The sequence below is a fragment of the Staurois parvus genome, unplaced genomic scaffold (assembly GCF_062004578.1).
Source record: "Staurois parvus isolate SC_StPar_1 unplaced genomic scaffold, SC_StPar_1.0 ptg000053l, whole genome shotgun sequence".
NCBI classification, from domain to species: domain Eukaryota; kingdom Metazoa; phylum Chordata; class Amphibia; order Anura; family Ranidae; genus Staurois; species Staurois parvus.
Genome location: NW_028317849.1, coordinates 6,093,913 through 6,117,587, shown reverse-complemented (window position 1 = coordinate 6,117,587; position 23,675 = coordinate 6,093,913). Strand labels below are relative to the sequence as shown.

General features: G+C 39.6%; 1 protein-coding gene across 2 annotated transcripts in view; it reads right to left on the bottom strand.

The window, feature by feature from the left end:
• CPAMD8 (C3 and PZP like alpha-2-macroglobulin domain containing 8) overlaps positions 1-23,675 on the bottom strand; it is a 204,962-nt gene that overhangs the window by 45,807 nt on the left and 135,480 nt on the right. For both annotated transcript variants that reach the window (XM_089667566.1, XM_089667561.1), the window contains exons 29-36: positions 22,056-22,130; positions 18,162-18,327; positions 17,997-18,083; positions 16,488-16,624; positions 12,772-12,927; positions 12,550-12,612; positions 10,217-10,410; positions 7,288-7,375 (exon numbers count right to left, since the gene is read on the bottom strand). In XM_089667566.1, the coding sequence (XP_089523692.1) occupies positions 7,288-7,375; positions 10,217-10,410; positions 12,550-12,612; positions 12,772-12,927; positions 16,488-16,624; positions 17,997-18,083; positions 18,162-18,327; positions 22,056-22,130 (966 nt within the window). The remainder of the gene's footprint in view (positions 1-7,287; positions 7,376-10,216; positions 10,411-12,549; positions 12,613-12,771; positions 12,928-16,487; positions 16,625-17,996; positions 18,084-18,161; positions 18,328-22,055; positions 22,131-23,675) is intronic.

Here is a 23,675-nt window from a genome sequence, read left to right as displayed (position 1 = left end):
ACTTCAGAGACACCACCTGCTGGGGACAACAAAATAGGCTATCAGGCCTAAGAGTGGGAGTTGAAGACGTCTCCCATTTTAACATCAGTACCACCTGGGGAGACCCGTGCCCTTTAGCTCTGAAACTTGGATCTGCTAACCCAGGACTTTGGCAAGTACCTTAACCCTTTCACCTCTCTCTGATATCTCTTTGCTGTGCTGTTAGTCTCTGTATATTTATATATATATCTTAGTTACATCTTTTTCTGTAAATATTTTTATTGCACCCGTTTGACCTTTTAGTAATAAATCTTTCCTTCTGAAAGTGTTGAACTGTTTCTATAGAACTTTATTGCAGTTTACGAATTCCTGCCTCTAAAGAGAACGCTACTGTGTTTGTTTAACTCTCTGCATAATCGGCCTTCGGTGACCGTATTATGCAGACGATTATCTTAACCATTATAGTGTTTTAGCTGATATTGCCGAGTTTCCTCTTTCTCTGTACAAAAAGGAGGTGGTGGCAGTGTGAAGGGTTAATTGCGTAATTAACCTGACCCAGTAACAATCGCTCAGGCTGCCGGTACATCGATTGTGGTCCAATTAGCTGGAAAATCGAAAATTGTTGTGCAGGGTGCAGCATTGTTATGCACGTGACATCGCGGTTTTAGATCGGCTAGTCTTTCGGACACGAGTTTGGTGAGAAGGGCTGGGGTCTGACGCCGCGATCGTGACACCTAGCATTCGCTTACTTACCTGTATTTGAAACTTCAAATTTTTAAGCCTGGGATTTCCACATTTTTACAAGATTTACACCCTTTGCATTTTCTGTTCTAGAGATCCTAGTATCTGTACTTCTGCTTTGAACATAGATTTAGATTGTAAGCTCCACGAGCAGAGTCCTCACATTCCTTCTGTACTGAAATGTATTGTAATTGTACTGTCTCCTTTATATTGTAAAGCGCTCACAAACTGTTGGTGCTATATAAATCCTGTATTATAATAATAATAATAATTTATTAGAACAGAAGTAACCTTTTCAAGTACAGCTTGTTTATTCTGCCACCTATCATGATATTACTGAAATGATGCAAATTTTACACTGTGTATGAAAAAACAGTGAGCTTATATAATGACTATGAAAAGCGGTGTCATGTAAATAAATTGGAATGCTTGTAATGCTGGCACCAAAAAATAGATGGTGACAGACAGCTATTTTTTTAAGCTCATGAGCTGATGCACAGAAGTAATTTGAAAGATTTCTCTTACTGGCCCCAAAGACTCCTAATGAGGCCAATAAAAGAAAATTCCTCTCCCTGCTGAGAACCCCACACATTTCCCGGATATATCTTTCCAACAGGGCTCCGTCTGGACTGTGGAATGCCCAGGACGCCTTGTGCCATGGGGTGCTGGAGACACCAAACTGCAATGTTCCCCCTCCATATTAACCACTCCATGCTCAATTAGCTAGAAGCTTGTCCTGTAACATCTTCAGTGCTGGATAGAACAATTATACAAACTAGAACCAGGTTTAGGAAATTTCACCATCTCATGAATTAACTTGCAAGATTCGCACATATTTAGGTGGGAGAGACATGGGTTAGCAGGTGAGTCATTTGCTTGCAGTGAACAGACATAAGTTTTAAAGGATAATTAAAGTAAAAAAATTTACATTTACAATTTTTTTTTGTAGGAGCTTGAAGAGAATTTTACTCGCGATCAGCAGATTGTGGGTGCCATGCAGGACTATAACAGACTGTCACTGTAAGTTGTCTGCCCCTACATTGTACGGCCAGGCAGTTCACACTGATAGGAAGAATTAATGAACTACCAGAGAGCTCAACAGCACTCTGGTAGTTCATTGAGAACTACAAGCCAACAGTCGCTAAGGCTGTCAGTACTTGTAGATTCCCATTCACAGAACTCTGTGGATGAATAACGCGGCCAGCAGGCCCAGCCCTGCACGGGTGCGCTTTTTAAAAATTGTGACAGCGAGAGGGGGGAAAAGATCCCCCGCTTGCAGTCACAACAGGGGATTGGGGGGTGCGGGGGCCGGTGCTACAGTAATATGTTACACCATGAATATGGGTGTAACATATTACGAAAGGTGAACTTATTCATTAAGACTACAATTAATCCTTATTTTGTTTTAGTAATTTAAATCTTAGTCGACATCTTAAGGCACTGAAAGATGTTTACAACCAAAATATCATTTTCATGTTATCCATCACATTTTAGCCAGGTTGGGCAAATGTCTACCAAAACCTGCAGACACCACCAACTAATACCTGCAGGTATTAAGGTCAAAAGAAAACCTTGATCACTATTTTTCTCATGACACCAGTTTTGCATTTCCATGCATCCTCTTCCTCTTTGCTGGACACAATAAACATGGTCACTTAGACAACCCAAGTGCTCATATTTATGCTTGGACAACCAGATCATGCTTGCTCCCCCAGCCTTCCTGTGACATCTACAGTCAGCAGCTCAAAACTCCTGTAGTGCTTTTCTTATGTTTTTTTATCAGTACAGTGTGTAAATATGCAAACCTTGTAACAATAAAGTTAATTTAGCACTGCAACACTTAACTACTCAACAGTAATTTTGTATCCAACCACATAACTTTTCATTTTCAACCATGTTTATTGGAAAAGAGAGTGTGAAATATTCTTAAGTATACTAGACAGCTTCTGACTTACTAACTAGAAATGTTTTGTTCCACAATCCTAAAATTTGAGAAATATAGGATATTAGTCAAAAGTGAATAATAAGCTCACAGAGTGACTTATTTACAAGGGATATCACTGGAGAACTTGAAATGTTAAACTGAGTGATAGTGCTCATGAAACAAAATTTTTTACTTTGGGACATTGTCATATATGGAAATGGAAGCCTCTTTGACCTGACTGGTCTCCTGTTTGATGGTGTCAGAGCATACCCAGGTGGATGACACTGATCCCCCTCCTTCCCCAAGTGACACATTGTTTGGGCCTGGTGAATGCTTGATTAGGCCCCAGTGCTGTGACATGTGGGATGTCACATGCTTCAACATACCTGGAAGCCCCCAAAAGTGTGGGGCAGGGAGGGGAGAGGAGGGGATGAGACCATAGATTGGTGAGTATACCTTACAAGAGGGGTAAGCTATTAGGAGGCACAGTCACTTTACCCATTCAGGGTCTCTTTAAAGAAGAGTTCCAGGCTCCCCCCCAAATAATGTAGCTGCTGACTTTCAACATAAAGACACTTACCTGTCCAGGGGTCCAGCGCCATCGTCACCCAGGCTAGTTCTTCACCATCCTCCAGGGTTCCAGAGGCAGCATTGCAAGTAAGGGAAACTGGAAGTGAAACCTTGTGGCTTCACAGCTGATTTAATACTGCGTATGCGCGAGTTGCGCTGCGGTTTGTGATTGGTCCCTTACTCTTCTGGGACCTGTGAAGTGTAAGTGACTAAAGTAACTTTAAAATGCTGCTGTTGATAAAGAATATGACTCTTTAACAGTTTCTGCTAGTGCTGAAGCTTGTCTGTCCCTGTACACTTCCCGCATATTCCTATTGGCCACTGAGGTAGCCCATTATAGCGGTGGGCCAATAGGCATGTATGACGGCAGTACAGAGAAGGCAAGCTCCAACACTTCCAGGAACTGTTGGAGCTTTTCCTAATGAGAACTGTTCTGCCTTTGAAGGCACTGAAAACTACTGCACGTATGTGCAGGCACCTCTGGGCACCTGTTTTTCAGGTGTGTCAGTAGCTTGATTTTTTGATTTGCTTTGATTTGAAAGCTGAACTTATCTAAGCCTTACTTTATGTCTTGAACAGTTGTAAAGGATCCTCTCCTGTACTGAAAATGCTTACTTTTAGTTTACTGTACACTGTGAGCTTCTCAGAGAGCGTATTAGAAGTTTGTCAAGTTAGACAGACCCTGGCTGGAGGACACCCAGCATCATCTAGCTCTTTCCTCTCTAGCCTGACTTCCTTTAGACTCACTGAGGCACAGCACCATGTGTGGGCGTTGCTTAGGCTGGTGTGCATGCAAATGAATTCTGCCTAGGAACTACTCCACACTAACATTTATCTGTCAAGGAGTTTCGATATATGCATACCTCCTCCCAAGAGCCAGTCCACTGCTTGCATCAGGCAGAAGACTCTTGAGAGACGTACTGAGGCTGTGATAGTTTCAGGAAGCTATGTGCCCTGCTATCTCTTCCCACCAAACATTATCTGACTACATTGCACAGAAAAAAGGTATGTAATGAAAACAAAAAGAACACAGAAAAGGATGGAAGAACAAGGGAAGGCAAAACATAGGCTGATTAAACTTCAAATTTAAATTGAAATTGCCACTTTAAGGTTTATATTCTATATAACTGATCCCATAATGCCAATGAAAGAGTGAGTGTGGAACAGGCACTTTAGGAGTCTAAGCTTCCTGTCTAACACATTATTAAGGGTTTTAAAGCAAAGGAAAGAGCTTTGAACTAGCAGGTAAGGATTTCATACTCTTTTTCCGACTCCAATCAGTTTTTTTTCTATTCAGTGTTTCAGAAAATATTGAAGCCATAGATGAAGAACTTTTTTTTCAGCAGGAGGTCAGCAATGGCAGTCCACATGTTTCTCTGTGGAAACGTTTGTTTAAAACATATTATTCTACATGAGGACAGGAAACTTACTAGGATGAAATACCATAAATACCAATGATATTAATAATAATAAAAAAATCTATGGCAAATGAGATAGGAGTCTTTGCTATTTATAAAATATATAGAAATCTTTTATTGAATTTAAAACTTAACATCAGGGTAGGTTTCAACCTAGCTAAGCAAAAATAAAGAAATGCTGCTGCCTATGGTAAATAAACAGATTCAGGGCTGGTTCACACCAAGATCGCAGAACATGTGCTCTCATGTGCGATTCCCAGGCTGTCAGTTTTACCAGCCCCTTCATTTTAATGCTCCGCAAAATGCACCGAACCAAGCAAAAAGTAGAGCTTGCACTCCTTTTAAATACACACTGCACAAAATCGCATGGTACTGTGGTAATATGTGATTTGGTGCACGCAAAGGTACAGTGTTTGCGATCTGCATTTAGGGTGCCATTAAGAATACACCTTGTCAGCACATACATTCAGTGCTGAAGGCACCGGAGTGTAAACATAGCAGAAATATATTTTGTTGTGCACAGGTATATTCAGTCACAGACTAGTTTTCACACGGTTTTGCTCACTGTGTTGGTTTTATATTAAAATAGATAACCTGCAACCAGCAACAATATACATCCAGAGCAACAACAGATCCCCCACCAGCAACAGTACATCCACCCAATCAATAATCCTCAGCATCCGGCATCAATAGATCCTCCAGTACTCAGCAATAATAGATGCTCCCTTTTTTACAACAGTAGACCCTTTGCAACAATAGGCACATTCAGCAACAACCCCCCGCATCAATGGACTCCCCATCACACCCAAGCACCCCTTGCCAGCATATACATTCAGAACGGGAGGTGCTAGAATGTAAACACAGCAGAAAAATATTTTGTTGTGCACAGGTATTGTTCAGTCACAGGCTGGTTTTCACATGGTTTTGCACACAGTTTTTGGTTTTATAGTTAATATTCCTGTATCCTGATATATGCAGTGTTGCAATTTTATAAAAAATGTTTGTTTTATATTGTTTTCTAATTCATGGTCTTTCATGTTATCCTTACAAATTTCCATACATATTACTTAGCACCACAAAATTATACTTTACAATACCTGTATTTTTTAAAAGTGTGGAAACTAGGAGGTGGTAGTGGGTGGGGACAAGGGACAGTGCTTGGAGATGGGTAGGGGTGGAGACAAAAGTAACTTTGGGTGAGTAACTGGGTGGTACACAGAACAGTTAAGTTGGTGCCCTGATTTTGCCCAACTGTAAATGGAGAAATAAAACCCAAGGTTCTATTATACAATGTTGAGATGAGGACTGAAGAGATCATCCACATCCTATCACTAGGTTCTTTGTCAGCTCATGTGCATACAGCTGTATGCTCCCTCTCATAGTCTGCTATACAGTGGAATACATGAGGCTGGTATCAAGTCAAATTCAGATGCTTACACTAGGTATGATAATACAGTTCATTATATTTTATTAAAGGAGAAGTACAGCCACAGCTCGTTTGGCTGTACTTCTCCTGTGGATCACATGAGTGCAATTTGTTCTGCACTCCTGTGACCCGTTTTCAGCCGACAGTGGGCTGCTGAAAAAGTCCGCTGTTGGCTGACGTCACTCAGCTGGTCCAGGCTGGAGAAAGATCCCAACTTTAAAGCAATCCGCTGGGAGCCTGAGCCAGCCGCTCCAGCCCCCTCCACAGCCCAGTGCTCCCAGTAAAGGGGGGGGGGGGGGTGAGTCGCTTGGTGGGGATCAGAGCAGAGTGACTTACTGACAGTTACCCACTCTGCTCACAGAGACAACGGAGATCAGCTCTTTGAACTGGCGAGGGACTGATGCTGCATCCACCTAGGAAGGTATGATTTGTAAAAAAAAAAAACCTCAACTTCTGTTTTAAATATTGTACTGCGTTAATTAGTGCTATTTAATATGTGCACAGAGTTCAGCTTTAACTCAGTAGGTTTTTAAATCTGAAATGATTGGCAATCAAAAATAATGAATGCTCTCAGAAAGACTGCAAATATAATCCCAGCATCCCCAGTGATATATTTTGAAAGCCCTTATTAACATTTACATGAGCATGGTTTTCTAGATATACATCTCCTCTTGGATTAGGTGGTATTTTACTTCAAACATCCCTTTTAACCACTGAGGCAGGGATAATTTTCCCTGTCTAGTTTCCTGTGGTTAAACCAAGCAATTACTGTTCACATCCAAATTAAACAAACCATGTTCTTCAAGCTGGTCACATAAAGGAGATTTCCAAGGCGGGCATTATCTGACCCAATTAAGTCCAGATGTCTAACACCATGCAGCCCTCTAGGAAGTTGTAAAAACAGCTCCCACCAGAACGGATCAGTCACCCTGTTACTCCTAAAATGCACATAAAATTCCTTTAACCCAGCAGGGGAGCTACAGACTCTCTGACAATATGGTCCAGACTACCCTAACAAATGATTTATTCCCCTCTAGGCATGCTTTACTGAATTCTTCAAATACCAACATTTCAAAACATTTAAAAGAATTAGATGGTGAACAGAATGCATGCTTGTGAAAAAAAAGTATTACAGGGCACCAACATGAATCACAATTGCTGAGGCAGTGGAGTAATCAGCAAGCATGTGTGTAAAGCCAAAACTCCAGAATGCAACTTATATACATTACCTGTTCCAAACTCTCAACATCTGCTCGAAATCCTGAAAGCAAAGAAAGCTCAAGAACAGCCATATTAGAAGCACCAGAATGAAGCCACCTGGAAAAAAAGAGGGCATACAAGTCAATATTTCAATGCTCATTGTAGTTATACTTTCTCAATTCTCTAATTATAACTGCTTCTTCTGCATCTGCATCTTTATGCAGCAACATGAATATTTTGCTGTTTAAGATGGAAAAGTGTGAATAGACCCTAAAAGTTGTTTTGCATTCAAAATATCCAACCATCTGCTGATGTCTTTAACCAGCTTTAGTATAGTAAAATCTTTGCTTCTTTTACCTTAGTTTTTAAGATAATCTCAGTATGCTTTTTTAAAGCTTAGTTCCTACATGATTCAGTATATAAACACAAGTAATTTACAAAGCACTCAGAAAGTTTTTAGCATTTTGACACCCTTAAGGTTAATTGGTGGCCTTTTCATCAATAGTTATCTAGTGGGGAGACTCAGTTTTCTGACAAGTTATCTCAGGTGGGTGCAGACTAGGATTGAAACAGGCCTAAGCTCATCCCTTAGGTTTGGAGAGGCCTGCTCAGTGGATTACTACAAAAGACAAAAGCCACAGGTTTACTATACAGTACCCTATAGCTCCAGTCTGGGCCTACTGGGCAGATAAACAAGGTTCTCCCCACAGGTGTACACTACCTTGTGCCCATGTGAGTAAGCCCTAATACAGGAGGTAAACAAGCTAATGCCTGTGTGAACTAGATCTAAAAATAGACAAAAAAACAGTAACATATACCAATGCTTTACTTTCAGAGGCGCCTGATCTACACATGCATTTGATTTATCTACAATTATTACCTAAATGTTATCACTGTTTTCAGAAACTATTACACACCCGGAATGCACTGGGACATGCTACCTTATTCATATAAAGATGTCTTATATGAAGTAACCCAAAGCTATCTCTCTTGATGTCAGATCAATACAGGATGTTGTGTGATTAGCTGCTATGGGTTGCTATATTTAATATTTGATGAAAAATCCTCCTGCGCTTAAATGGAGTCCTGTCCTCAAAGCTGCTGACACTAACCTTATACCCAATAAGTGAATGAAACAATTAAATAAACAGTGTAACAAAACTAAAAATAAGTGAATAAGTGGTTGTAATACATAAATAAACTTAATACATGCTAAACAGTCCCCTTGTTATGCACACCGTGGAAATTTACATAAATAAGTCAATAAATAGTGTCATACGTGAATTCCCTCTCATAGGGAATATCCAGTGCACATAGTGAAATAAAAAACCATAATTCAATACTGTGAAAAAACACACAATAGTGCACATCAACTGTGAGCCAATAATTAGTTAAACAAATTCCAAAATCCACGATGCTTATAGTGGTCCTCCCACTTCACTCTCATGCAAATATCGTGCTGTGTACGTGATTCACAAGTGCCAATCCTCCAATATCCGAAATGCCCCCTCACCTCCTTACTTAGACCCCAACAGGGCCACCTCGCTTTAGGGATCAACCGATCCTGTAAGAACAGACTCCTCTCAGGATTCAGGATTTTAGCAGCCAGCTCCTCCAAGGGTCATAATAAAATACAAGCAGAGACCCTCCATAGTGTAACCGATTTATTGAATAAGCATTTAATTTAAAAAGTAATGCACTCACATTTCAAACGTCTTATCTCCAGCTTTTTTACCACATGCTATTGGTGTACTGCATGGGTATCTGAAAAAAGGTGATCCAATATGGCCCCCACACCGGAAATGACGTCACCACGTTACCGGAAGTTACTCCCCGCGTACCGACGCGTTGCATCACGTTTAACACGTGACTTCCTCAGGAAATGGGTTTACACAAGTTTACATGTGTTTACACATGTTTACAAGCGTTTGCAATGCCAGTAAACTTTACTCCTGAATGTGCTTTCAAGAAAATACCTGTAAACTCAACTGCCTGTAAACTACTGTAAATGACTATATGTACATAGACATATAGGAAAACATAAAGGAGAGTTTAGTGGCTGCTGAAAAAACCACTCAACTGCTCCTAAACCTCTGTTTAGCAGCTGCAGTGTACATGAGCCCTAAGTCTGGGCCAAACAAGTGAATCTTCTAGTAGATAGTCCAAAGACATGCTGATAGATTAATTGGCTCCTGTCTAAATTGGCCCTAGGATGAATATATGACATAGGGACGTGGATGTAAAATATGTAAAGTGTTATGTAAATTTTCCACGTTACAAAATACCTATAGTAGATATATAATACATTTAACATATACATTGAATATATTAACTTTTCTTATTGTTTTTTTTTTATATCTAATTTATTTACTATGAAACAATTATAATAAATAATTATGGCAGCTAAATTATTTCAGCATTTGATTTTACATTATACCATTCTACGTGTGCAGTGAGTTATATTTGTCATACAGCCCTCAAGAGAGGAAGCAGACCCCCAAAACACATTGGCCTCCTTTTTAAATCTACAATAAATATTTTAGATTTCCACAAAGATTGGGTTCCTCTTGATGCCCTGCATCTCCTTTGGATATAATCAGTGCCCTTCTAGTTTGACTGGAGAATAGTTTAAGTGCAGCACTCGTATCCTTGTAGGTGGTAAGTACCGTATAAGACTATGAGTGCTACACTATAACTAGAGACATGAATTCTCCACATATTCACATAAACTACGTACTATGACAAACTATTTTGCCTAATGATGAAGAAGGGTTAATACCATGCTTCTGCATAGGGATATGAGGAGCATACATACCACTGAAAAGTACCAGGATGTTCACCTCACAGCCTGGATCTCCATGCTGGCGTTACAGACAGCAATAACAGGTGTCAAATCCTAATCCACTCTACAAAATGCTAAAATAAAAGTTTTGTTACCAAACAAAAGAGGATTCACACCTTGTGCAAGCTTCCAGTATCACTTTATATTCCTGATGGTCCTGGTGGGATCCTGGATCATCATCATCAGGAAGAGCTCTCTCTCGGAGTCCAGCCTGCCGTCGATTCCTTTCTGCCCTTGGCTCTTTAAGATGGACTAGAAGCTGGAAGGCTGGTTTTGTCACTGGGTCAGGAACATTGTAATGGACATCAATCTGGAGAGAAACAATCAAGGTGATTCATGCACAGGGTTTATACAGAGGAATTCCAACACCAAAAAAAACTGAGGCAATTTCCCCATCCACACATTCAAGGTCAATGGGGAAATCTTTCCCAAGGTGTCTTTGTATTCAGACAGTGGGACTTCCCTGCTGTCAGAACACATGGATCAGCTCTGCCGCCCATTGACTGCATGTGCTGAGCGAAGGCTGGTTTTCCTCCAAGACTGTTCGGCAGAAGATGGTCTAACAACCAGCTTCTATTGAACAGATAGGGCTAAACATGGATTGGAATTCGACCGACTAGTGGTGGACTGGCCGAATTTCTATAAATGTATGGCCAGCTTTAGGGTTTAGCAGAATTTACATAATTTGACTGCAATAAACAATATCTATACTTCCAATTGTGGCTCAGTACTCTACAAGAAATACAGCTAAATTATATATGTCACTCTCTCAGTAATCTGGAGTTAGGCAAACATGGTCTCACTAGTGATTTGCAATTTGAAGTGTGACCACGTGTACAGAATTCAAAATGGAGCCAGACCGGAATGCAGAACCTGACCAGTACAGCCTCATGCAAATGAGTGGAAACCACTGGCAAGGAATATTGCTAGTATTCTAAAAGAGCTGTAGCATCTGATCGGATGCAACTTAAAGATTAACTCCAGGCAAATAGCTAAATACATAGGTGCAACGCATACATGGCAGTTTGTTTTCCTACCAAAAGATTTATATCTTTATTCAGCCTGTCCTAATGTACACAGCCCTGCCAGACAGCAAAGCCAGTTTGCTGACCTCACTTTTTTTATTGGGCAATACAGTTTGATCACCTCCCTGCCCACACCCTTTGACTGGACAGTAAATGCATTATACTGATGTGTCTTTCTTCTGCTCGCTCCTATCAGCATGTTCCTCGTCAGCACATATGCATGTAGAACACATGCTGTGCAACCCCCTCTCATTCTTAATGTTGCTGTACAGGGCACCACAAGTGGAAAATCAGGCACATATACTATTTGCTTTTAAAGCCCACCTCCAGGAAATATAAAAATCCACCCTGCCTGTAACTATCTAGAGGCATTAAAAAGATCTTTTACTTACCTAATCCTCTGCTCCCCTAGCAGAAGGCACTCTCCCCATGCTCCAGCAGGGGGCTGTTCCTCAGCGACTTCACATTTAATGCAGGTATATGTACCTTGCATTGGTCTTGATGACATCAGAGGACCACTTAGCAAGGGGGAGAAGAGGCAGCTGCGTTAAGAGAAGCCTTCAGGCGCATAGGATCAGGAAAGCAAATCTGCTTTACCAAATCCCCTAGACATAAACGAGCAGTTAACTCTTACAGTGCAAGCGTAGCAGCACTACAAAGGAACATTTTAGGGTTTTCTCAGCTTTAAAAAAAAAAGTACCGTAATGATTTCTAATAAATACATACATGCAATAATTAATGTATTTGTTTCCTTGTTTTCAGTTTTAAGAGGGCATGGTTAAACAGAGCCTGATCTAAGCGTGCAAAGATTGCTGCTCGTCACATAAGCAAAAGCATAGATATTGGTAACATGCGGACAGGAGGTATTAGAATGATTCAATTGCCATTTTCTCAGCACTGGAGAAGAATAACCGTATGTAGTGCCCAAAATAGTGTATTCCTAATATGCTTGTATTTAAAATTGGATTTAAGAATGATTTATTGTCTTCTGAAAAAACTCAGCAAAGATGGAATATATGTGCAGAAATTCCACACATATCAGTTCACTATCACACAAATAAAATTACTTAGTGTACGTAATTATATTGTACACATGTAGTTTATCTATAGCTACTGTTTTTTTATGCATGAACTGAACAGTGTGGTGTTGTTAATTATATAAAATTAGATCATGGGTGTACATGATACATGCCATCATTTAGGAACATTAACATTGAGAATATGTCTATGCACAGTATAACTTTTGAAGGGATTTGAATGGCCATGGTTATTTATGTATTCAACATTTAACATGCTAATGTATTTTACTATTTGGTGGATGTCCTGACCTTAAAATGAAAGAAGATACAATTAAATGGACATCGACTTCACAGTTAAACAAAGACCTACTTTCCAGTAAATGTTTCTTATTTTCTTATTCCCACCTGCATTAAACAGCAACCTTCTCCTTTTGCGCTGACAAACAACCCAGTTGGGATAGTGGGGATCTGCAAACATACAAAGCTATTTTATTTATAAGAAAATGAGTAGTAGAAACTAAAAAATGTCAGACAGGCGATCTTAATTACTATGATGGATGCTCCCCCTTTATTGAGCAACTTAGCATAGTAACAAATGGGTATTGTCATCTTCTGCTCTGAACATACCACAGCTTTCTGTAGGATCTTCTTGTTCAACCTGTGCAGTTCAAAGGTCTCCTGATAGTCCAAGTTGGTTGATGCCAATGATATTGTGAGGTTCATACCACCAATATAGGAGAGGATTGCATATTCTGCCAGAGCCTGAAGGGCCACACAGGTGTCCTAGGTAGAAGACCATGTTATGTATATATTTTAATAGTTTCTTTATCCAGCAATGTTTAAAATTATCAGTTGTTTACAGGTATAAAAAGTTAGGAATCACCCCTTCAGTGCATTGTCGTTCCATTATCTTATTTGCATACAGTACTGGAAAAGTTTTAGGCACCTATGAATAACTGCCATAAAATGAGAATGCCTTCAAAAATAAAGCAAAGTATAGCTTTAGTTTTCAACCACCTACAAAGTGCATAAACAGGAAAACATTTAGATACAACATACCTGAGGTGTCCACCATTTGCCAATCAATTCTCCTTGGTATACCTGGAAAGTTTAAAGAATTTGGCAAGTAGGCTATTCCAAACATTTGGGAGACCTAAACAGTTGTCTATATATTAGAGCTGTCTCAGTTGTTTCTGTCTCTTTATGTATTCCCAGACAGACTCAATGATGTTGAGATTAGAGCTCTGTGGGGGGGGAGGGGTTTGGGGCATTCCAATTCCAGAAATCCTTGTTCTTCTTTTTGCTGAATATAGTTTTTATGACTTTGGCTGTATAATCAGGGTCATTGTCATGCTGTAGAATGAATCAAATACCTGGTATTGGATGTTGGATAAGTAAATGCCTGTATGTTTCAGCAATAAGGAGACTGTTCATATTTACATTTAAACACAATGTTAATTGATAAAAAAGAGAAGGTAGTGATGGGTAAAGGGTACTGGAAAGAAAAGAAGTAACCGTAATGTCTAATTCACATGGGTGGAAAGAGGGGTGGTAAAAACAGGTGGTTGATTTACATTTAGCCCCTTGAGTGCCCACCTATAACCTAACATAGCAGTTGGTGGGGTTTATTCAACTGCTGCAGCTGCAAAGTTTTCCTTTGCAGCTGTGGCCAGTTTAACTTGGCATGTCACATTAAGCAGCCAGTATTGCCTACTGAACATCTGTAAACCTCTCCACATCCACAGTACAATGCTCTTCATAACAGGAAGTTACATACAGTATATGGGATAGCATATAGTAGCAGGAAAAAATACAAAAAAGGGAGAAATATTAAAGGACAAGTGTTTCATTACTATGCAAGGGAGCTAAGCCACACATCGTCCCATGTCCCATGACATCACTTCAGATATCACACCCACTTCCCTTTCATACCATTCAGATCAGAGTGTGCTGTCAGTCAAGCATTTGAACAGCTACGAGGCAGAACACATATCTGACTGACACCGTACTCCACTCTGAATGGTCTGGAGGAGAGGGCATGTAATAGCTAAAGCGATGTTACATGACATGTAACACACTGTGTAGAGTAATACATGACTTGCTTACTTGCTAAAAGGGAAGCATGCGCACTATGGTAGCAACATTGTAGATGGTCTGTATGCCTGCAGATCATTGTCAGCAGGAAGGAGGAGGCCCTAGTAATGGAAGGATTACTGTAACTTACTGTATTACAGGAAATATTTATATTAGAAACCAACAGCAGAGACAGGTAATAAATATACAGTACTTAAGAACCTTTTACAATATCAAACAGGTAACTACATTTTGCAAAAGCATGTTAGAAAGATTATGCAGCTGATTAGTATTAGGAAAAGTGACAATAGGGAAGAAGAGCTTATAGAAGTGGTGGTCAACCTTCATGATATAGGAGGCCTCAAACATGGTCCCTCACATCCCCAAAGGGCCACACATAACAGTCAATAGTGTAATGCTACAGGAAGCTTTCAGAGAGTGCAGACATGCAACAAGAGACAGTTAGAGACTGCCAACATGCTATAGGACTTGTTGAAGACTGTAAACAAGCTATAATAGAAACTGGGCACATGCATCAGGAAGTTGTCAAACACTAGGGACACATTATATGAGACTGGTAGAGATTACAGCTATTACAGGGTGATAGGAAACACAGATTAATGTATGTACAATCCTCAAGTGCTCACATACAGTGTCAAAGGTCCGCATGTGTCCCCTAGGCTGTAGGTTGGGTGCCAGGGGCTTATAGCATATTAGCACAATGGATTAAAGCTGTCAGACTGGAATAACCACTGGGCGCATATAGGGTTTTTCTTTGAATCCCAGACAATTCTTCTGTCAGTTATGGCTGCAATCTTTCTTGGTCTACCTGACCTTGGCTTGGTATCAAGAGATCCACGAACGTTCTACTTCTTAATAGGTGATTTAACAGTACTGATTGGCATATTCAAGGCTTTGGACATCTTTATATGTCCTTTTCCATCTTTATAAAGTTCCATTACCTTGTTACGCAGGACTTTTGACAGTCCTTTTCTGATCCCCATGGCTCAGTATCTAGCCTAGTCAGTGCTTCCAGGTAAGAGCTAACAAACTCATTGACTATTTATACACTGACACAATTTAAAAAGCCACAGATGTGGGACATTAACCTCTAATTGCCATTTTAACCCATGTGTGTCACCTTGTGTGTCTGTACAAAGGCCAAACATTCCAGGGTATGTAGACTTTTGATCATGGCCATTTGGGTGATTTCTGTTATCATTATGATTAAAAAGGAGCCAAACAACTCTTTGATAATAAATGGATTCATATGATCATCATCCTTCAATAAAAGAGTATTTTTTGGCATGATCAGTCATATTTTCAATATCAATGCCAAAATTTCACAATTTCTGCCAGGGTATGTAAACTTTTGAGCACAACTGTATGTGTCTGTTTACACCCGCCTGCATCTGATTCGATCCTCTAAAACAAATGGATGGGGATCATTCCCCATCCGTCTAGCGGTCAGATTGGATGACAACAGGCGGTCTGTTTACATCCAATCCCCCACAGAGAACAGTGGGCTGTGTCCTTGTCCACTCTGCACAACCAGAGCGGACACAGACCTGTCATTTGCCTGCTCAGCAGAGATCGGCAAACAGTTCTCCCACTGAACAGGCAGATCCACTTGGAGGAGTCCGCCTGTGTGAAAGGACCCTTACTGTGTGGAAGTTAGTTACTGCTGTTTTAAAGGCTGAGAATGAACACAACAAATATTGCTTTGATTTGGAGATTGTTAATTAAATATATCAATTACATTATTCTTTTGAAGCATTCTCACTTTATAGCATTTTTACAAGTGCCTACAAATATTTTTAGAGTACTATACCACCTTAATATCCACCATTAGTGTATGCTGTTATAGGACTCTCATCGTACAAATAACTGATGATGTGGCAAGCAATGAGAAAAGATGTGTTTTTTCACTAAATGTACTTGATTTCCTTCCCCATCCATAGTGAAAAGAGGAATAAGTTACAAGTTGTACAAGTAGCATCATGAATTTGTGATTCTGCTCAACAGGCCTCTGTAAAATTGCACTTCTCGAGTCCCAAAGAAATGATAAAGACATACATATTCATTTTTCTACTACTTTAAAAAGTATTTTTCAACTTTCTTGCACTCATGAGAGATATACAGTATACTGTATATACATCTAGCCTTAATATTTACCTATAAGACATCCAGAAACATTTAACAATGATTTTAGCTATTTAGTACAATTTAACAACCTATATTGGCTTGTATATTAGGGATTGCTATCTTACCTGTGTGGATGAAAATCCACCTAGGGCATTGCGCTGCTGGGAAAGCCATTTTACTACTGGAAGTGCAGAGGCCACATCTCCAAGAAGGGTATACGTTAGCAAAGCATATGCTGTCATTTCAACTTCAGCTGAGATCACTATTTAAAAACAATGAAATTACTTTTTTTTCAAGGATCACATTAATATCATTTCCACTGCAGTGTCATGAACTAAACATAATAATTTGTACTGATTTAACATCAACTGATTTTAGTCAACGAGTACAGAAAAATCAGTTTATATGGGTGACATTTTTATTACCATGAACACATTTTAATTTTAAGCAAATACAACTTTATACTGTAGATTGTGGTCTTATGTTTCTAAATAATCGCAAACAATAGATTCAGCACTGGTTGCCCTGTTGTCTGAGGCTCCAGTGCACCATAATTATTGTGGTTATGTCATACACTGACACCTACTAGTAAAGTATTGGCTTGAGAGACAGAAATCAACTACATAGCAATCCATAATGACAGGTCATGGGCTGGATTTATGTATGTGGTTTAAGATATATAAACTAAAACTCAATGTGGTTCAGCATAATACCACTCATGAGCCACCAGGGAAGGAGAAACTCAAACTAAGGGGAATTTTTCAAGCTAGTCCACTGCTATCAAACAGAAGGGTAGACAAGATATGGACAGGGCATTTTTGGTATATCAAACAGTAGTGTTTATTAAAGATTGGTTAGGAACGTGTGCTAGGAAATATGTATAAACTTCTTGGCAACAGTAATTTAGTGTGTTTTTTAAAACCAAGTGTTATGTATTTTTACAGTGATGGCATTGGGTATTCTGATGAATATGGCAACTTGCGTTTTTAGCGTGCAATGGGGTTGATTTACTAAAACTGGAGAGTGCAAAATCTGGTGCAGCTCTGCATAGAAACCCATCTGCTTCCAGGTTTTATTGTCAAAGCTTAACTGAACGAGCTGATGTTAGAAGCTACCATGCACAGTTGCACCAGAATTTTCACTCTCCAGTTTTAGTAAATCAACCCCATTGTCTTCATAACAATCCAATGGTATCTTTAGTTAAATCTGTTTTGTATTCAAATAAGAGGATATCATTGTCATTTTGAAATTAGCCTGAAATTGTTAATATTTTAAAAGGTTACGTTTTATATATTTACAAAACACTTTTTAAAATTGGCCTTTGTATGGCTACTTCTCCTGTTTAACATGTCATGTAACTTGGCAGGGTCACAAAATGCTGTGCAAAAGTGCAGTTTGTCTCAATTGTAGTCACTGTCACTTTTGCTTTCTAGCTTGATCTGCATGTAATTGTGGTGACAAATATTAATTCAGGCACTTTAAACAAAAACAAATTAATATAATGAATACTATACACATATCAACCACATCCATTTATCAGAATATCATATTTTTCACAATAGTCCTTTTTCTTAGCGCAAAAATAAATTTCATCAAGCAAATCAAGACCATGAAGTGGATGTATATTTTCCTACCAGACTGAGAGAGGCCATCACTGAAACTCATGAAAGTGTCCTCCTCTTTTGCCATTGAGCCAATTAAACTCCAGTGAGTAAACCCATCTATGGTAAAAAAATATATACATTCTTATTTTTGTTTTTAATTGTTGTGATATTTGTTAAAAAATATGGTCCAGTTACCTTGTGTTATAGCCATGCTGTTCAGCCTCCTAAGAGCTGCAGAAGCATAGGTGCTACGCAGCAGAGTCAGAGCATATGTTGTGAGAGCTGTGGTATATGGGTCATCTGCTGAGTACAAATTTGACTCCAAGTATTCTTTGGCTTTGGATACAGCAACTCTTTCTTCCTAAGAAAAAACAGCAGTAAGACAACCAGAACAATAAAAAATAAATTTTTGATAGTGATTCTCTCCAGTCAGTGGATAGCCAGCCACATGTGGTTCTCAGTTACCTTTGATGTGACTGCTTCAAAAGTCATGAAAAGATTTTTCAGTTCAACTAGCAAAAATCAGCTTTGTGCAGTTAAAATGACCTTGATGCTTGCTGAAATTTAGGAGAGGTCTTTAAAATAGTAATGTTGTCAATATAAGACTGGGGCAGTAAAGAGCTGAGATGCCGTCAGTCAGTCAATCAGTCAACATGTATGTATACTATAACACATGTTTAAAGTCTGAAATACTTCTTAATAACTGAATATTAATGTACAAGAAAAAAATAGCATCACTCACACTTCTGTATTATAATCACTTTTTAACATTTTCTATAGTAAAGCTGTAATGTTTGGTATGTTGTGAAATGGTGATCATTGAGCATAATTAGTGTATACACTAACTGTGTACTAATCAGTATACCACATTCAAGACATTTTTAGAACATATGTAAATGAAAAACATATGCCTTGATGGAAATCATTTCAGTATCCTGAGCTAATCTCAATTTTGTTATGCACAAATAACTATTGCTATATTACAAATCAGATTTCTGTATTTACTGTAAAATCCTTTTCTTGGGAGTTCTTTAAATCACTCTCTGTTCATAAACCACAAAATATGAAAGATAAAAATCTGTGTTGTGACAAGATTAATTTGAAATACGGAAAAGATTTTTTAATTTCAATATCAATGAATGGAGGATTCAAAATTGGGGAGCCAATCATTAGAATGGACTTCAAAGGCTCATCAAATAAATTTGCTGAATATTTGAACTTGACATTTGGGTCCCCATCAGAATCCCCCTTACATCAGAGCCCTTGTTTAAATTAGGGTCCCAATCAGAGTCTGCCCATACATCAAAGTCCCCATCAGAGTTGCCCTCACATCAATTAGTCTCATCAGAGATAGACTGCAGGTTCTCTAAATGTGAGTCAAAGATGGTGACAGGGTCTAAAGACCCAGCTTGATGTAGGGGTACAGGAGGGTTAGAGATAGGCTCTGCCAGTGCTGGAGAGTGATTAAAGTCTCTGCAGGCAGAGCATGAAGTCTCAAAGTCTTGTGTGGACATGGAGGTCCCTGTGGACATATGAGAGGACTGGGCCTCACCAACTAAGGAAGACTCTGATAATGACAACCATATAACATTAGGGGACAGAGGTTCAAGATAATAGGTGTCTTATGTTTCTGAGGATACTGATTGCTCCCAGAACCACTGAGGGAGTATTTATTTCAGGTACTTATATAGCGCCGTCAATTTACGCAGCGCTTTACACATATATATTGTACATTCACATCAGTCCCTAACCCTCAAGGGGTGTACAATGGATTACAGCCACCCAGGGCAGCTGGACTGTCCCAGCTGCATAATAGCAAGGAGATGTTGTGTGCATATCAGCTGGAATGCAACAAGGCCCAAATGTGAGGCGAAACATCAGATACTCACAATCCTGGGCAGCTGAAGGTGATGAGGGTTTTAGGCAGCCAGTGACCAGTGGAAACAGAGCATAGATCCATGTGGTGCTTAAGGAGCACAAGCAGCAGCAACTGCAGGTTGGTGCTTTATCTAGGCTGAATGGTGGGAAAAAGAGCACAGAGCGCATACATGCATTGCACCACTCAGTGGAAAAAATCAGCACTTGGCCCCTTAGCCCTAAAATGTTTGTAAACCTAACAAAAAAATGATACTCCTGTCTCTTTAAGGGACACTAAGGTGCATAGTAATATTGTATTGTTATTTAGTCCATGCAGTATTTTACAATATCTGGTTGATCCTGCCTGTCCCTGTGTTCCTCTCTGTAAACTGACCATGCTAATCATGGCTGCTGATCCATGATATCATGGTCAGTTTTCTTTCCATCATCGGGCTCTCTCCTCAGTGTGACTGTATCTGTATCCCTCTCCTCCTCCCTCCCTGACATTTCTGAGGTCTGTGTCTGTGTGAAGTTGATCAACTCCCCTCCACCCCAGCCTTAAATAACTTATCATTCCACAGCAGCTGCTCCACCCCTCCTCTGTTTTCTTTTTGCATGTGACTTGCACAGCACCAATCAGCGCTGTGCTGACACTAGGTCAGAAGGCACAGATTCCTCTTCTTTCTGGTACTGGACTTGAAGGACAAGTACAGCCAAAGCTCTTTTGGTTGTACTTCTCCTGTGGATCACATGAGTGCAGTTTGTTCTGTACTTCTGTGACCTGTTTTCAGCTGATTGACAGTCACAGCTCTCTGCTCACAGCGGCTGTTAGAACTCAGCGATCAGTAGTCATGTGATCGCTGAGTTCTCACACTTAGGGCCAGCAGGGAACAGATGCAGCATTGGACCAATGTTGCATCCACCTGGCAAGTATAATGGGGGGAAAAAAAAGCCCATACTTCTCTTAATAAAAGATCGGGAATAAGAGAAGGAAAACAGTGCAGAAGTGCTGCTTAGAAAAAGGTATTTAGCAAATTAATTTTTAAAAAACACACACGCACACTGCAGTTTATACTGACCTACAAGAGAAAGTTTATGATGTTTTTTGTGCAGAGACTTTACATCTACTTAACCCATTACGGCTGTAGACAGTGGTAAGCAATGGTGAGAATTTTGAAAGGCATACACCAGTTTAAACAGTGATGTATCTCCCAGTGCTTTAGCCTAAACAGCCTTATTCTCAAAGCAAGTGTTCATAGACTCATGTCACATCTAGGTGTGCGCCATGCTCTAGACCCGGAAAGGGCTTTGTATCTAAAACAGCGCACTCAGGTCTGGAAAGTGTCACAATACAGTCAAGTGCCTGAGGGTCACATTCCAGTCTGACCACACACATCCAGTCCAGCATGATCCGGGTACAGGCTCAAAAGTGAGGCAGAGGAAATGCTAATTTGACAAGCTGTTATGCAGAGACCAGCTCAAGCAGCTGTACAGTAAGAACATTTTGTTAATAGAAAAAAATTAATAAAAGATAAAGAAAGACTAGCAAAATATATTTAGACTTTTTTTCAGAAAAGGTGTCCGACCTTCTAGGATATTCCGTGTCCAAATAACCAAGTTGCTGTATTTGAATTTATGTGCCCCTCATCGGACAAGAAAGGTATAAGTTTCATTAAAAAATTCTAATACAGAAAAAACATTATATGGTAAAAGCAAAACTCTATAAGATTAAAGTTCTCTACATCTATTCGACACTTACAAAAATTGACAGTATTGAAATATATTGCTTTAGGTAGCAACTGCAGACAAGCAAAATATGTCATGGTAGTCATATACTGCGAGAATACTCAGCTCCTCTCTTAAACTCCATGACTTGCACAACTATAATTTGGAGCTAGATATGAGTATATTTGCCAGAATTTTTTTCTGTGCGTGCCCTATGCCACTTATTTTAAGGTGACGAATGTAGGACCACAAATTTATGGGACCAATATATCCTGTATATATTTTATAACAGAGCTGTTCACCCGGCAGCCTATAGGCAACTTGCAGGAATCCCAAATGTGGAGGCTCGCCACCATCCCTGCTACCCACATCTCTGCAATTGCAAGACACATACAAATATGGCAAAAACGGCAACCAGAAAAATGGCATCAATCCCTTTTTCTGACCCAAAACCAAGTTTTTCCCTTAAACATATTACTATTTGTATGTCTGCACAGTGTGTGTTACCTCAGAAGCGATTCCCGTCTCCAAGAGAGCGGCTGCGACATAAGCAGTTAGAGCTATTTTTCCATGATTTCCACCCTGTAACAACAGCAATACTCTTTATATATACATTATATATATTTATTTTTATCTACAGCTCATGGTACATTAGCATGAACAGTAAGCTGAGATATAAGAATAATTAAAAGTATAAGGAATGGAGTGTACTTAGTGTATTTGACACCCAGGGTTGCTCCAAACACATTTATTTTCAGTAAAAGGCTGGAAACGAAATAAAGAGAATGAAGATTGTATTCATAACTCATATTGGTGGTTAGTAGAGAAAGTCCTGGTTCACACGGATGTGACTTGTGCGATTTGACAGTGTCAAATCGCACCCTATGATCGACAATGGAACCTTTCTAATCAGCGTGACTCTGACTTTGTCAGAGTTGCATCGATTTGAAAAGTAGTTTCTGCACTACGGGCAATTTCTTGTGCGACTTGCATTGACATCTGTGCATGACGTTGCACAGATGTCTGCTAAGTCACACCTGAAGTTACACTGACATGAGACTTTGAAATTGTGCGACTTCAAGTGAAGTCGCATGATTTCAAAATCAGATCCAGTGTGAACCAGGGCAAAATCAGCCTTACACTGCTAGTCATGGGAAAAGAGCCCATTTACACTTGTGATCAGTGAAATGCCCCCTTACACTAGTAGTCAGTGAAATGTACCCTTACATCAATGGTTAGTGTAGTATCTTATTTCCATTGGTGGTCTGTGGAAAAGGACCCCCTTACACTGGTTGTCAGTGGAAAGAATGTTCTTTACACTGGTGATCAATAGCAAGAATGCAGGTACAGATAGATAAAAAAGATCATTTTTGTCAGTGGTTATTTATCTAAAAGTCAGAAATTGCTCTTTTTTTCAAGGAACCGGCAACATTCTCTGGAGGGACCATAGGGCTCCATTGATCCCTGGTTATGAAAGGCTGGTCTAAATATGTGTAATAGATACACATACATTTCCTTTCTAGCCTCATTTTTACTCACATCCTTTGCTGTCTAGCTTAGTACTAATAGTGATCTATTCAAAGTATTAAATATGTTAGCCATACTTTATGTGGTCATATACATTTCAGTTCAGTCACAGCATGGTATACCAATGGCTAGTCTAGATAACCTCAAGAAAGATCCATATGTAGAACGTTGCTGCAAACTGTATATGTACAGGTTAATGTTGGGGGGTTGTGTAAAGGTCAGATTGTTAAGATCTGGGTCTAAAACTGCAACCTCTGCTCTGTCTGGTGATGTCTCTTCTTCCTCTGCCAGCTGAGATGCTGTAAAACTTCCTGGACTATTCCTTGAACAATCTTGCCTTAAACCTTGTTTCTTTTGAAACGTGAACCCTTTGCTCCTTGCATAAAATTCCTATTATAGCCTTGCACTTCCCCGTTTGCCAGATTATTGTGCTCTCTCCAGCCAATATCTCGCTCTTGTCACTCCTGATACCATCCATATCTCCACTACCACTCATTACCAACATTTTGCTTGTTCCTTGACTACACTTCTACTTGACCCCAACCTGCGACCATTTGTTACTGACCTTTGGCTTGTTTGCTGACTACAGCTTCTGCTTGA